This window comes from Ascaphus truei, chromosome 5, assembly GCF_040206685.1.
Source record: "Ascaphus truei isolate aAscTru1 chromosome 5, aAscTru1.hap1, whole genome shotgun sequence".
NCBI lineage: Eukaryota > Metazoa > Chordata > Amphibia > Anura > Ascaphidae > Ascaphus > Ascaphus truei.
Window position 1 is genome coordinate 283,003,710 of NC_134487.1, and position 14,402 is coordinate 283,018,111.

Consider the following 14,402-nt stretch of genomic DNA (forward strand, 5'->3'; position numbering starts at 1 on the left):
GAGGGGGGGACAGTGGACAGGAGGGGGGACAGTGGACAGGAGGGGGGACAGTGGACAGGAGGGGGGACAGTGGACAGGAGGGGGGGGGACAGTGGACAGGAGGGGGGGGGACAGTGGACAGGAGGGGGGGACAGTGGACAGGAGGGGGGGACAGTGGACAGGAGGGGGGGACAGTGGACAGGAGGGGGGGACAGTGGACAGGAGGGGGCGACGAGTGGACAGGAGGGGGCGACGAGTGGACAGGAGGGGGCGACGAGTGGACAGGAGGGGGTGACAGTGGACAGGAGGGGGGTGACAGTGGACAGGAGGGGGAGGAGAGTGGACAGGAGGGGGAGGAGAGTGGACAGGAGGAGGGGAGAGTGGACAGGAGGGGGGTGACAGTGGACAGGAGGGGGAGGAGAGTGGACAGGAGGGGGAGGAGAGTGGACAAGAGGGGGAGGAGAGTGGACAGGAGGGGGAGGAGAGTGGACAGGAGGGGGGGCACACACACACACACAAAGTGTCACACACACACACAGTGTCACACACACACAGTGTCACACACACACACACACACGTCACCTCTCCTTCCGCCCTCCGCCATGTTACTTAATCCGCGAGGGAGGAAGGGGGTCCTTCCGTCCGCTGCCATCTTAGGTGCCGCGTGGCAGCGGTAGGCTGCCCTGCCCACTGCCTGTCCCCGCGCCGGGAAGGGAGGTGAGTGGAGCGGGAGGTGAGTGGAGCGGGAGGGAGGTGAGTGGAGCGGGACCTCTCCTTCCGGCCGCCGCCATGCTACTTAGTCCGCAAGGGAGGAAGGGGGTCCTTCTGTCCGCCGCCATCTTAGGTGCCGCGTGGCAGCGGCAGGCTGCCCTGTCCACTGCCTGTCCCCGCGCCTGGGAGGGAGTGGAGCGGGAGGTGAGTGGAGCGGGAGGGAGTGGAGCGGGAGGGAGTGGAGCGGGAGGGAGCGGGAGGGAGTGGAGCGGGAGGGAGGTGAGTGGAGAGGGAGGTGAGTGGAGAGGGAGGTGAGTGGAGAGGGAGGGAGGTGGAGGGAGGTGAGTGGAGCGGGAGGGAGGTGGAGGGAGGTGAGTGGAGAGGGAGTGCAGTGGGAGGGAGGTGAGTGGAGCGGGAGGGAGGTGAGTGGAGCGGGAGGGAGGTGAGTGGAGCTGGAGGGAGTGGAGCGGGAGGGAGGTGAGTGGAGCGGGAGGGAGGTGAATGGAGCGGAGGGGAGGCGGGGAGGTGAGTGGAGCACCGGGGAGGGGGGGAGGTGAGTGTGATGGGGGGGGAGAGGACAGAGAGAGAGGTGTGTGTGTTTATTTTGGACCTTTTGCCCGTCACTCCGCCTCAGGCCAATGAGAGGTGTGGGTGGCGGGCCAAGGGGGTGGTGTGAGTGTGTGAGGCCAATGAGAGGTGTGCGGGGGCAGGCGGCCCAAGGGACCAATGAGATTGCCGCTAGGGACAGGGAACACAGTGAAACATACATACAATGCTTTCAGAAATATATAGTAGATTTCTCTTACCTTCGGCAGCGTCTCCCGACATCCTCCCCTGCAAATCCCAACAACAAGGCTGTCATGTCAAGTTGCCATGACGAGACATCACGTGACGCCACGTCGTGACATTCACGGAGTGTCCCGTTGTCATGACAATGGACGCCACGTAGCGTTCCCGTTGTCATGGCAACGCTGCGCCATTTGACACCATGCAGCCATATTTAAAGGAGTTGCAGGGAGGGATGTCGCCGCCCGGAGGCCTATTTTCCCCCCCCAATTTTATATTAAATAAAAAATTGCTAAATAATAAACTAAGGGGCGGCAATAAGCTTATGGGTGATAAAATGATAAAGGGTCGATCCTTAGCCTTTGCAGCTCCCCGTCCCTGGTGGAAGTAATCAAGGGTACTTACCTCCTGGGGTGATTCCTTGAAGAGCAGCTCTCCTCCTGCAGCGTCATTATGTCATGGCAATGCAGTCATGTGACATCAGGTCGCCTTCACAACGCAACACAGCAAGAGGGGGGTCACTCCGGAGAAGGGAAGACCGCTCTCAACACACACACACACACACACTTTACCTTGGGGAGAGAAGCGCTCATGCCGGTCGGGGAGCCGGATACAAATCATGCTCGGTGATCCACTTAAAAGCTCTGGTCTCTCATTGAAAAATTGCCATCCCCACAAAAATGGCCTGGCCAGCCTTGTAGGAAATCCGCCTTTGACCACAACTAAAATTGCCCGAACATCCAGAAGTAGAAAGAACCAAAGAGACCAAAATTGTTGATTTTACTCGGAGCCAATATGCTCTTGATGTTTCTTGCTTTCCTAATAAGAGGCGCAGAGATTGGGAATTAGGAACCCAAAAGTGGGCCACACAAAAGAACACTCCAATGTTTATTTAATATATTGCGAATTGAGTGTGCAGATTGATTACATTTGGTAACAAATGTAGGTGCTTCCTGCTGATTACTGGCCACTAATCTGATCAAAAACTGGTTTGATTAACTTAGGAGGATAAATTGCTGGTAGCATTCCATTTGGCATTGGAGTTGGCTTACAAAGTCTACCGATCCACGAGTCCAACTATATTGAAGGACTCCATGACTAGATGACTATCGTAGCCTTTAGCAATACATGTGTTGGTAAAAGCCTCAGATTGTCTCAGGAAGTCTGTTTCAGTAGAATAGTTTCTCTAACCTACTGAATTGGCTCGACGGTATATGGTCAAGCCACTTCTTGTGGTGATTACTGGAAGCATGGAGGTAACGGTTCACTGTTACAGGTTTGAAACGTGTGTCAGTATTGATGTTTAACTCACCGTCAACCAATAAAAGCACCAACACCAAAATCCAACACCATCATAGAACTGGTAAAGGTGATTTTAAGATCCATATCATTCTCATTGAAGGACACAAGCATCTGAGAACCCCCTCATCTCCATTCCAAATAGTGGTGTCAAATATAATATATATGAATAGTGAGATGCTGTATGTGTGTGCACGTTTGTATGTGTATGTGTGAGCTGCTGAGCATGTACGTGTGTGTGTGAGATGCTAGGCATGTGTGTATGTGTGAGAAGCTGGGTAGAGGTGTGTGATATTGGGTATGTGTACATGTGTTAGATGCTTGGTGTGTACATGTGAGAGATGCTGGGTAAGTGTGTTTGTTTGTGTGAGACATACAGGGTATGTCAGTATGTTTAAGTGCATGTGAGACAGGGAGTGGGTGTGTGATGCTCACGGAAGGGCTCTTCCCCCTCATCCCCTCCTGTATGGGTGAGTATGTATATCTATATACTGTTTATATAGGGGGGTGTTTGTGTGTGTTGCTGGGTATGTGTGTGTGGTACTGGGTGTGTGTGGGTGTTTGTGTGTGTGTGTGTGTGACATGCTTGGTATTTTTTACTCTCTCCTCAGCCCATGCACACTTTGACCCCAACCACAACCCCATCCTACACAAAACAATTCCAGGTTTGACTCTCCCCCCCCCCCTTCTCTCTCTGCCACAGATTTCATTTAACACTATGATGTCATCAATTCTTTCCACCTCTATCCTTCAGCATTCTCGCTTTCTCCTCACATCAACTGACACTCTTTATGCATCTTCTATCTTTATAGCTATTTGACTCTCCATATCTGCCACCAGGCTAGGTGCATTATGATTTCACCGATGAGCTCATTTCACTGGAGGTATTGACAAAACACACATAATTTGTTTGTTTGTTATGAATGTTGTTCACACCGTTTCTCAGTCACCAGAAACTGGGGGATCTTGAAATGTTTTGGACAAATTGCACCATAAATGGTAATCTACATCAGCGGCATCTATAGGACGCTTGTTAATCTTGTGGCTTTTTGTTTAACATTTGGTGCAGATCCGTCCTTAAACAGATCAAACATTAAATATAAAGGGCCGTTTTGGGCACCGCTCTTTAAAAAAAAAAAAAAAAAAAAAGGGGGTTGAAGGTTTCATTTATGAGGATAGACTATTCAAATGAGGATTGTTTAAAATAGAAAAGAGGCATCTAAGAGGGGATATGATAACCATTTACAAATATATAAGATCAATTCAAGGAACCTTTCCTCCCAAGGACAGTACAAATTACATAGGGCATCCTCTGAGAATAGAGGAAAGGAGATTTCACCAGCAACAAAGAAAAGGGATCTTTACAGTAAAAGCAGTGACATGCCCTGGCCACCAGAGAAATCGATCCCCAGTGTACAATAATGAGATAGTAGGCATGATGGAGGGTTCAAATTAAGATCTTGACCTTTACGGCTATCCATGGACTAGCCCCCTTCCCCCCCATTACCTTCATAACTGCCTAATCAGCAACACCCCCAATCGGGCCCGCAGTTCTGCCATCGCCCATCACTTGATTGAGCCTCGGTTTAAAGGTCCATAAAGCTGGAGTCTGAGCTTTTTCAGGAACCGTCCCAAGACTGGAATAAGCTCCCTGCTGCTCTAAGAAACCAGGAAGCTTTACTTCCATTCCGGATGGAGTTAAAAACCTTCCTTTATAAACAAAAACATTGCAGACCCCAATACCCCGGCAGCTTCCCTGCTCTCATTCGTGTTTGCCGCCATTTGTTGGTCTTCCTCGTCGTTCCCCTATATGTTTAGGTCCCATTGTAGGTCTGGGATGAGTGTCCCTCCCTACGTTCCGAGACACGCTCTAGCACTGAGTTTTTGGGTGAGTATTAAATAGATAGCATCAATTACTCACCATAGTAAGCCTGAGAACCAGTCATTCATCTGTACTCCCCACAGCAAATAATATATACACACTTCTATTGTGGTTATGTTCCCCCGTCACCCCTCACTCCCCCAGTGTAAATCTCATTGAAAAACTGTAAGCACCGATACATACCGCTGTTGTATCCCTTGTTTCCCAGCTGAAACGTTTTTGTTTTGTTTTACAAATAAAAAGCGTTACAATTTCTCTTTTTAAAGCAGTGATATTGAGGGATTTACTACCCCAAGAGTGTGATGGCAGATATAGGTGATATCTTTAAGTGAATGCTAGACATATTTTTAGAAAGAGAAGGTGGGAGAGAAGACCCCCAAGCAATGCTTCCCTGAGGTAAGCCCATATATGCAGAAAAAGAATTCACATATAATAATATGCCAGACAGTATAATTAAAGTTCAGAGGATGTATCCCACGGTGTCAATGTAATACACTGAATCTCATTGAAGCAATTTCATAGTGTTCAAAAATCTTTCCACATAGCCTGCAGGTTAACTAGCCTAACCTTGAAGGCACAATAATGTTAACCCTGCGATATCATAGCATAGCGATTTATCCGTAGTACTGACGAGTAATGAAAATAAAGCTTGTACTCACTTTGTTGTAACATGGCTTCTCGTAAACGGTCAGCGTGCTCCAGCTGAAAGAGTATCCATAGAGCAGAGGTTTGTGGGGCAGTGCGCTGGCTAACGGGAAAAAATATAGCTGGACTGCTCTCTACTGGTACAAAAATATTTGGTTATTGTTGGCACATAAAAACAGCAAGGGAAAAAAAAAACCTAGCGCATTTCGCGCAGCGTTCGCGCTTTATCATAGTGTTTTGATAAAGCGCAAACGCTGCGCGAAATGCGTTGTTTTTTTTCCCTTGCTGTTTTTATGTGCCAACAATAAACAAATATTTTTGTACCAGTAGAGAGCAGTCCAGCTGCATTTTTACCCCTTAGCTGGCACACCGCCCTACAAACCTCTGATATTTTTTAGAAAGGAAAGGTATGCAGGGATATGTTGAATAAGAGTATTTCCCATTTTGAAACATTTTTGGCAAAAGTTTCACCGGGGTCTGACATTTGCCTCCTCTGGATTAAAATCCCTATAACATATAGGATCAACATCTTGTCACGTAGAATGTAGGAAAAGGTTGAACTCGGTGGACATCTTTTTTTTTTTGACCTATAGTACCGTGCTCCTCTCTTAGGAGCAGAGGTTAATGCCACCTCAGACCTGGAGGATTCATACGAGGAAAGAAAACAAAAACGTATCAGTTATAATATTCTGCTGACCATTACCTCTAACTCGTCCTGTAACCGCTCACTGGCGCAAATGTAGGGGGTGGGGGAGGAAATATCTTGATACATTGACGCAGTGAGACAGTTGAAACGACGCAATTTGCCCAGGTTTGGCGTTTGCGACACCATGCAGATTTCCTAAATGCAAGTGCCCTTTGGTAGGGTCACTTTCATTAGTGTCCTTCAGGTTGTGACGTCCACTTCTGAATTGGGTGGAGCTCCTGTTTTTTTTTCCGTTTACACACTCATAATATTGTGCATTATTAATGCTTAATTAATACCCGCAGAACAGACCTTTACTGGGTACTGTAGAGCTACACGAGATGGTTAGCGAAAATTAGGAAGTGGGAAATTGAGGCAGTAGGTGAAACATGTGGGCAGTGCCAAGTAAGGTTTGGGTCTTTATTACATAGAGCGTTGGTGGCTAGGAAAGGTGCATATAATGTGAAACGATTTCCCAATGGTGCACGCGATTATTTATTCTGCCTACCTGTGCCATAAAATAAATATTCCACCCAGTGCAGCTTTAAAATAATAGTTTAACTCTATAGACATCTCAATGTCACCACTGGTGGAAGTGCCTCTCTGAGTTAGTGTTACCCCTTGCAAGCGACACCTGCTAGGTCAGTTCCCAGCCCCCCAGCAGCGAAGGAGTTGACTCTTGGGCTACACTTATAGTGCTGGCGACGCGACGGGACGCTGCGGGCGCTGGAAATATCAAATGGAATTGACTTTCAGAGATAGCGACCAAGCCGTCCCATCGCTCCTACTATAAGCTCACGCGACGGATTCAATGCATTTGTTTTGACGCGATGTGTGTCCATCAGTGGCTGCCTGCTCACCGTGACAGGATAGAGGGTGAGGGGTGTAATGAAGCAGGTGCACAGAGGACAAAGTGTGGTGATGAGAGGAGCACCTGCCACCTCTTGCCGCCAAATGGAGACAGTACAAAGGCCTAGGAAATGCCTGAACACCCACAGCATGTACCTGTCTAAAAACACACAACAAGTAGCAGAGAATGGGAGTGAAAACTATTTATACAACAGTCAGTAGTCACAGGAAGAAGAAAAAAGGAAGTCTGTTTTTGCTTGCCTTTCCTTCCCAGAATTTCCTGAACCCCTGTCCCACCCTCACACTGCATCCAGTACTGCTGTGAGTCCATCTCTTGTGACAGCAGACAGGCATATTTCTGTGCTAGTACCACACCAGAGCATGTTAGAGATTAGGCTACAAGCACTTCGTCCTGGCTTACACACACGGAAAGACACCCCATCCCATCTGCCAGTGAGTAAACAGGTTGCTTCCGCCCCCCCCCCCCCCACGACTCCTCTGGTACCTGTATGCATTCACTGCTCACACAGGGAGAGGCTCAGCGAGGGTAGGGCGCAGTGCCTTGTTTGGGAAGCACACAGGTTGGGCCTGCTCTGAAAATTAGACTCAAGTACTCAGCAGCACCCCACAAAACGAAACCACAGCAAAAACCTCTGTGGTACAAGTCCAAATGAACACACCTCTTAAATGTGTTACCGTCAGCAGCCTCAGCATTCCGGGACTTGGGCTCACTTCATGAAGTATTGGTATTAGCCCAACCTCCAGCAGACCGAGAATCTCAAGCGATCAAGCCTTGCTATTAGCCTGGGTTCCCAGCGTGCCATACAAGGAAGAGAACAGCACAGCCAGTGTGAACGGTAACGCTCATTCTGTCAAAGGGGGAAACTCGGGCTGCAAAAAAGGTCCAAAAAGTCCCCCCCCCTCCCCCGTCTTCAGTGCCGTTGACTCTTCTGCTGCTCAATGTTGTGCAGGCTTCTACGGCACCGAGGGGCTTTGCGTGCTTTTGAGGAGAGCTCCGCAGACACCCACCTCCCACCCATGAGAGCTTACACAGCACAGAGGGGCAACAACAAACACGCCCCCTTCTTAGCGCAGATTGGGGGGGAGAGGGTGCTAGTTTAGATGCTGGGAAATAATAAAATATTCAGGTCTGTTTCAGGTGTCCGCTCTGCTAGCTTATTTCCTGTTTCACCTCCACAGGGGGTAGGGGAAAACTGGGGGAGAAAGTCAACGTGGAAACGCAGGGAGCAAAGGGGGGACAGAGACCTGGCCCCCGCTTCCCGCTACAGTTCGTACAGATGTAATCCTCGTTCTCGGCCATTTCACAGGAGACGCCCACGCAGACCTGATGAAACCATTCGTCACAGCCACCGTCACACTGGACCCAGTCAACCTGCAAGCACAGGATAGGCACACCGTCAGAGAGGGGCCACAGGGGTTCCCCAAATGACAGTAGAGAGGGGCGACAGGGGCACCCCAATGACAGGAGAGGGAACAGTGAGAAATGTGAATGCAGGAGGCGGCTGGCGGAGGGTTAAAAAAACAGCCCATGTGGGTCCGAATACATCAGATTACAAGCTTGAGTTACAGGAGAGGGCCGCTCTCATGCTGTGATACAGGTACGAGTGCTAAATCCAGCACACACACATCACACTCCTATGGATTCTGCACTTCCTACTCCTCCATGGGGAGGGAGGGCGAGTGATGAACCATGAGTGGGGGAAGGCAGAGTGCTACGCGATCAATGAGGACTAGTAAAGAATAGGACCGTTCAGATGTATACTGTTGGCAGCGGGGTCACTAACATTTTCTGTACACTGGCTGCTAGTTGTAAGGAGGTGTTGGCAGTTGTTCTCCTGTGATAGTAACAAACCTGTGATTGGCTTTTAATTTTGATAAAAACGTACCCTAAGGCGGTTCACCTCATAACACAAGAAACAGGCGACACTAATCTTTTAGCCTTTAGCTTGGTATTTTAATAGACTGGTTGGTTAAAATGCACTAATGAGGCACCTGAAATGGGCAGCCATTTACTTGTGTGTAGAGATAGGTGTTCTGCATCACTGTTCTGTTCAAGATTAGAGTCGTGGAAGATCATAGATTCCACACGACTGGATTTATACAGCAAATATCAGAAAACTCCTACAGTAGCCTTTTAAAGGAAGGCCTAAAAAAAAACTGCTTTTAAATCAATATTCCCTTAAAATTAAAAGCTACTAGAGGATTTGAAGATGCAGCAAAAAAACTTTTGCAGGTAAAGATAATTTATACAAGGTAATTATTTCTATCCAGCTGTAAGGGCGCAGTTAACAAGCCAATACGCCAACTCCATGACGATCACTAGGATGGCCAATCAATCAGTGGTGGGAAGAGACCGCTGTTCCCTTCGATACATAGCACACCTGCGTAATATGTGGGCACGGTGAGGATGGAAGGTGGCACAAGTGCTGTAAATAAATCTCAATCTCGTGAAAGGTCCCGTTGGGGACGGAAACGTTGATCCCTCTAAATAAATTATTGTATTCACTTTTAAAACAGGAGGGCTGGTCCTCTATATTGTATGATTTAACCCCATTGGCCACAGTGCCTTGGCATATTCAGAATAAGAGTGCCTTACTGTATATGTATGTATGTATGTATGTATGTATGTATGATCTTGCTTGGTTGCCAATTAATTTCAGATTCTACTCTTATTTTCCCAGTATAAAAAGGCTAGAAGGGAAGTGAATGCATTCCAGTCTATTTAGGTGTTAATATACACAGCTCCTTCTCTGAATGTCTCCAGCAATAGCTGCCCTGAGAGGGGATTCTCTCTAGTAACAGGGAGTGGAGCCGGTCACGTGTGGGGTTTGTTGCAAGTGAGAATGATTTGGACAATGAGTCGTGCTATGCTCCGCGCTGCTTAGGGCACTGGAAGGGGGGGGTGCCGCCCCCCCCCACCCCTCTTTCTGTTCGCTGAAAGAGGATTTCTAAAGTTGGAGATCCTATGAAGTCGAAAAGAAATGCAGATCTTCTCCCCACGTGGCTAAGAACCAGATGCTGCTCAAACTACACGTTAACGGCAGATATTTCCAGAATTTTTCATACTTAACCCCTTCACTGTCAAGAGGCGCCTTGCGACCCATTACCTTGGCAGAGACGGGGTTACCCTGCTTGCTTCTTTACAAAAGCAATACGTTAAAAGGACCCTCTCAAAGACATTGCACAGGATAAATATGGTATTTTTTCTTTATCCCAAAAAGTTTGATCCTCTTATTTAACTTTTTTGCTGACCTGCTGATCCCTGCGGCAGCAAAAGGATTGCCACATTTAGGCTCTCGTGGATTCTGACCGCACCAATGGGGTTTTTTTTTTCTTCTTTCAAGTTACACTTCAATAAAAGGCCCCAGCCATTCATCTCAACGTTGTCTACATACGTTAGGCCTCGTTTATAGTGTCTGCGCGCACGACGGAGTGCGTAATGTCACGCACACCTGTCACTCGCGTGATTTGTGTACGGTGTTTGCGCGGCGGGGAGGAGCGGCCATGACGTCCCATGTGTGTCTGGCCGAGAATCGCGCGCTCTATGGCCTGCCTCATAGGAGGTACGGCCTTTTGTTCGCAGCACGCAATGTCACGCTCGCCGTCGCGGCCACTATAAACGCGGCCTTACAAGTCGAGTAGGAATACTAACTCCCACAGGCTTTGTAGGATACAGCAGCCCAGTATCTCTCACTCATGATCTAAGAGGAGTGATGGGGAACCAATGAGGGGTGCAACGGTGATATTAGAGGGCATGGCTGTAACATGCAGTTATGCCGAGCATGTGGCCGTAATATTAGAGGGCATGGTTGTGACATGCGGTTATGGCGGCTGTGACCGTGATATGAGGGCGTGGTTGTAACATGTGGTTGGGGATGTTCACTGAACTTTCGGGAAGCGTTTTGAGGGTTAGAGGGTAAGTGGGAGGCTGGCAGAAAAAAAAGATCTTCAAAATATAATGAAAAGGGGGAACCTTGGCACTGACTGGTTAGTCACTGGCAACCCCTCTGACCCCTCTCTCACCTTGTCCTTGCAGGGCCGCTGGCAGCTCTGAGAGGAGCACACCGCGTTCTCATCGTCCGAGTCTTCGGCCCCTGACCAGTCGTACTTGGAGGGGATGTCCAGAATCTTCTTCTCTCTCTTCTTCTCGGCCAGCTCCTTGCTTAGCTCGGCCTTGGCCACTGCTGCTTTCTCCTTCTTCTTCTTGCGCTCTTCCTCCTTGGCCAGTCTCTTGGCTAGCTTGCTCAGCTCCTTGGCCTTGTCGTGTCCTAGCTTCAGCTTCTTCTTCTTGGTCTTGTCCAGCTTCTTCAGCTCCTTGGACCTCTGTTTGCCCTCGGCCAGCAGCAGCTCCGCTCGCTCTAACTTCCGCTTGCGCTTCTTCTCAGAGGACTCTCTGCTCTTCAGCTTCAGGGGTTTCTCATCCAGGCTGTCATCCTGCAGGGCAGAAAAGGGCAGCAGTCAGGATCAGTGACAGTTAGATGGGAGGGACCTTTGCACTCTGCCCTTCCCAGCACAAGGTGACAGTGAGAAGAGACCAAGCATTTATTTTTATTTAAATAGGATTTAAGCAGGGGGGTCTCCGAAATTGAACTGCATTAATTTCAGATCCGGGGACCCCCTGCTTTCCGAGATACCTGCGTAGGGGGTTCCAGTAGCAGCTCCAGCTGGGCTGTGTGTGGGGGAACATAATGGCGCATTAAAGATCACGCATGTCAATAGGAAGACGTGATATCATCCCTTGCGGCTTCCTATAGGCCCGCGTGACTAGGACCTTTAAACCTCCGGAGCCGCTACAGGCACCCACTACAAAAATTAAATATGTCGGAGAGCGGGGGGTCCCGGAGCTGAAATGAACACGGTTCAGCTCCGGAGAACCCTTGCTTCCCACCTATAAAAAACCTTCACATGTTTTGCTCCTTTAAGATGCATTGAGCCTGCCCGCTCCACCCCACCCCACCCCTACTGGAGGGTGACATACTGAAATAAGAAAGAACCTACGGCCCATGGAACTTGTGCTGCTAACTATATGATGACACAAAAACCAACTGAAAGGATCCGACCTATCCAGTCAGTCCGTCCTCTATTCCTCGAACGCAGGAGGGACCGATTATCCATCAGGTTTGCTTTCCTCTCCAGCGTGACACACGTAAGAGAATGAATATTGCACACAGAGTGGCACTATCAGGTGGAGCTATTCTACATTCTATTCTCTCTAGGGAAATAACCTGCATACTGCTGAACATGTGTAGATACTCGGCATAATTTTACAGTGCAGCATGTTCATTCTCAGTGGTGTAAAAATTCACCCACACGAGCAATATACATTGAACAGCACCGCCTCCTACATAGTATCGTTACATAGTAGATGAGGTCGAAAAAAGAAGTTCAACCTATGCTAAATTTAGGCAACAGATACTTGATCCTATATCTATACTTACTTATTGATCCAGAAGAAGGCAAACAAAAAATATATGGTATATGCCACACTGCCAGCTGTGCCCCCACCCCTGGGTGCCGCACTGCTCTGCTGGCACACAGACCCTGGGAGCTGGCACACCTCTTGTACCTCCATGACGTGCAGGAACTTTTCCTCAGAGGGAGGGTGTGTGGCCTGCAATATCCTCCAGATGTGCTGCGTCTCGTCCAGCGACACCTCCAGCAGATCCCCCAGCATCATCAGCTCTTCCATCTGGCACTTGGCTCCTGGGGAAAGCTCCAGGACCGGAGGCTCCAGGCTGCGAGGCACCAGGGGCGTCTTCCGTGGCTGCTTCCGGGGGGTGCTCGAAGCTTAGAGAGAGAGAGGGAGGAGGTAACAACGTAACCAGCTTATCCTGCACAGACCGGCACTTTACAACACAAACATGGCCGCAGTACAACGGAAACAAAAACCACGGTCGCAAGAGCTTGCAATTAAAAAGTCTCTTTCATCAGTTACATCACCGAGTTAAAAAGGGGGGAGGGAGAGGGATGTTATTTTAACCCTTTGACTGACCCTTCTAGCAGCAACGTGCTTTAAAGGCTCAAATAGTTCTCTCTAGCTATCCAAATATTACAGAAAATAAGATTGGGAAGTCTACGTCGGGGGGAGCCGAAATCACAGGAGGAAACAACTCTAAATGACACGAGTACAAATCTCTCCCTCCCTCGCTGTGTGTCAGAAAACCACTAACTCGCTCACATTTACTGCGACGGAGGGGAATTATGAGCACTATCCAAAAACAGTGGACACATTAGGTGCAGCCTCACCGATCACCAAAATGAACCATTTGGGGAACAGAGGAACTTCTTTCCTTTTTTTATTTACAAAAAGCTGTATCTTCAGGGTCCCCCGGAGAAAAGGAAAACTCAGTTTTAGGATATAAGTAACAGCAGCCACAAAGCTGAGGCGGAGAAGATTGCGCTTTCACACGTGGCTAGACGTGTGATTTGCAGAGCCCACTGCCAGTGAATGGATTGAAGCAGAGGCTCTCACCCTGTGCGCAGCCCTTGGAGGCGGAGGAGTAAGCGTGTTCAGCGCAGAATGAGGAAGTCGTCCACATGTGGGTCACCACCTCCTCTGATTTGATGGGGATTTCCTCGTCACAGAACAGGTTGGGTTCCAGGCTGCTGCAGGACTTCACGCTGCCACTGTCCTGCAACAGGAAATGCAGAGACATGATGTTAGAGCGGACGGAGGCGCAAAAACAGCGCATGCCACGTGCAGAACTCCACGTAACAGCGTGCACTGCCACAATGTTCCCTCTGCCACAGAGGATCCTGCACAGCAAATCCCTGACGCCTTTCACTACATATATTAAGGGTTTATACATTACTCTTTTATCCCGGTCAGTACATTTTACTCTGCCACTCATCTCAACATAAGGACCGGCTGCCGCCTCCTTAACCTCGCAGGTGTCTTTCACTTTCCACTACATATGCAGGAATGATCTGGCACACAGGGCTGGTCACAGTGCCACCTCAGGGCATAGGACAATGGAAATGAGATGCCCAGTGGAACAGAGTGTCAGTGAATGCCAGTTACAGTCCCAGAGCAGTAGGTGCGACACGTTCCTCTGTCATCTTTATATCGTAAAACAAATTCCTCAAAGTGCAGGTCTCCTCTAGGACAGAGTTACAAAGTAGAGCTCTTCTCACACGATCACAATGCAATTCTCCATTTCATGTGACAGCCAAGAACAGTGGAGGAACTCTGTCCTAGAAGAGACCTGCACTTTGAGGAATTTGTTTGTCCACGTGTTGGCTGCACAAGCAGGATTCGCCTCGTCTGAAACGGTTTCCCCCCGCACTTCGGAACTGTACCTTTATATCGTAGCCATACGTCTCCCGGATATCCTCGTCCGAATCGGTCTCCTCGTCATCGTAATCCGGATTGGGCCGAGGAGATCGAGCCAGACTGCCCAAGCCCCGACTGAAGGAGCTCTGTTGGAAGATGGGCAGGTGACCCTGTAACAGAAGGGTGAGGGGGTCAGCGCACAGGGCCTCACATTGCACAGGAGGGGCGCGTCCGAAAAAAACTCATCTGATCTTTGGTAACCAACCCCCTAT

General features: G+C 49.1%; 1 protein-coding gene across 4 annotated transcripts in view; it reads right to left on the minus strand.

The window, feature by feature from the left end:
• Window positions 1–6,834: 6,834 nt before the first annotated feature.
• KDM5A (lysine demethylase 5A) overlaps window positions 6,835–14,402 on the minus strand; it is a 41,019-nt gene continuing 33,451 nt past the window's right edge. Inside the window, exons 25-29 of one of the 4 annotated variants that reach the window (XM_075602340.1) lie at window positions 14,157–14,300; window positions 13,330–13,489; window positions 12,415–12,644; window positions 10,881–11,291; window positions 6,835–8,229 (exon numbers count right to left, since the gene is read on the minus strand). In XM_075602340.1, the coding sequence (XP_075458455.1) occupies window positions 8,008–8,229; window positions 10,881–11,291; window positions 12,415–12,644; window positions 13,330–13,489; window positions 14,157–14,300 (1,167 nt within the window). In that variant the 3' untranslated portion in view covers window positions 6,835–8,007. The remainder of the gene's footprint in view (window positions 8,230–10,880; window positions 11,292–12,414; window positions 12,645–13,329; window positions 13,490–14,156; window positions 14,301–14,402) is intronic. The other 3 variants (XM_075602342.1, XM_075602341.1, XM_075602345.1) reach the window with 3 other exon arrangements.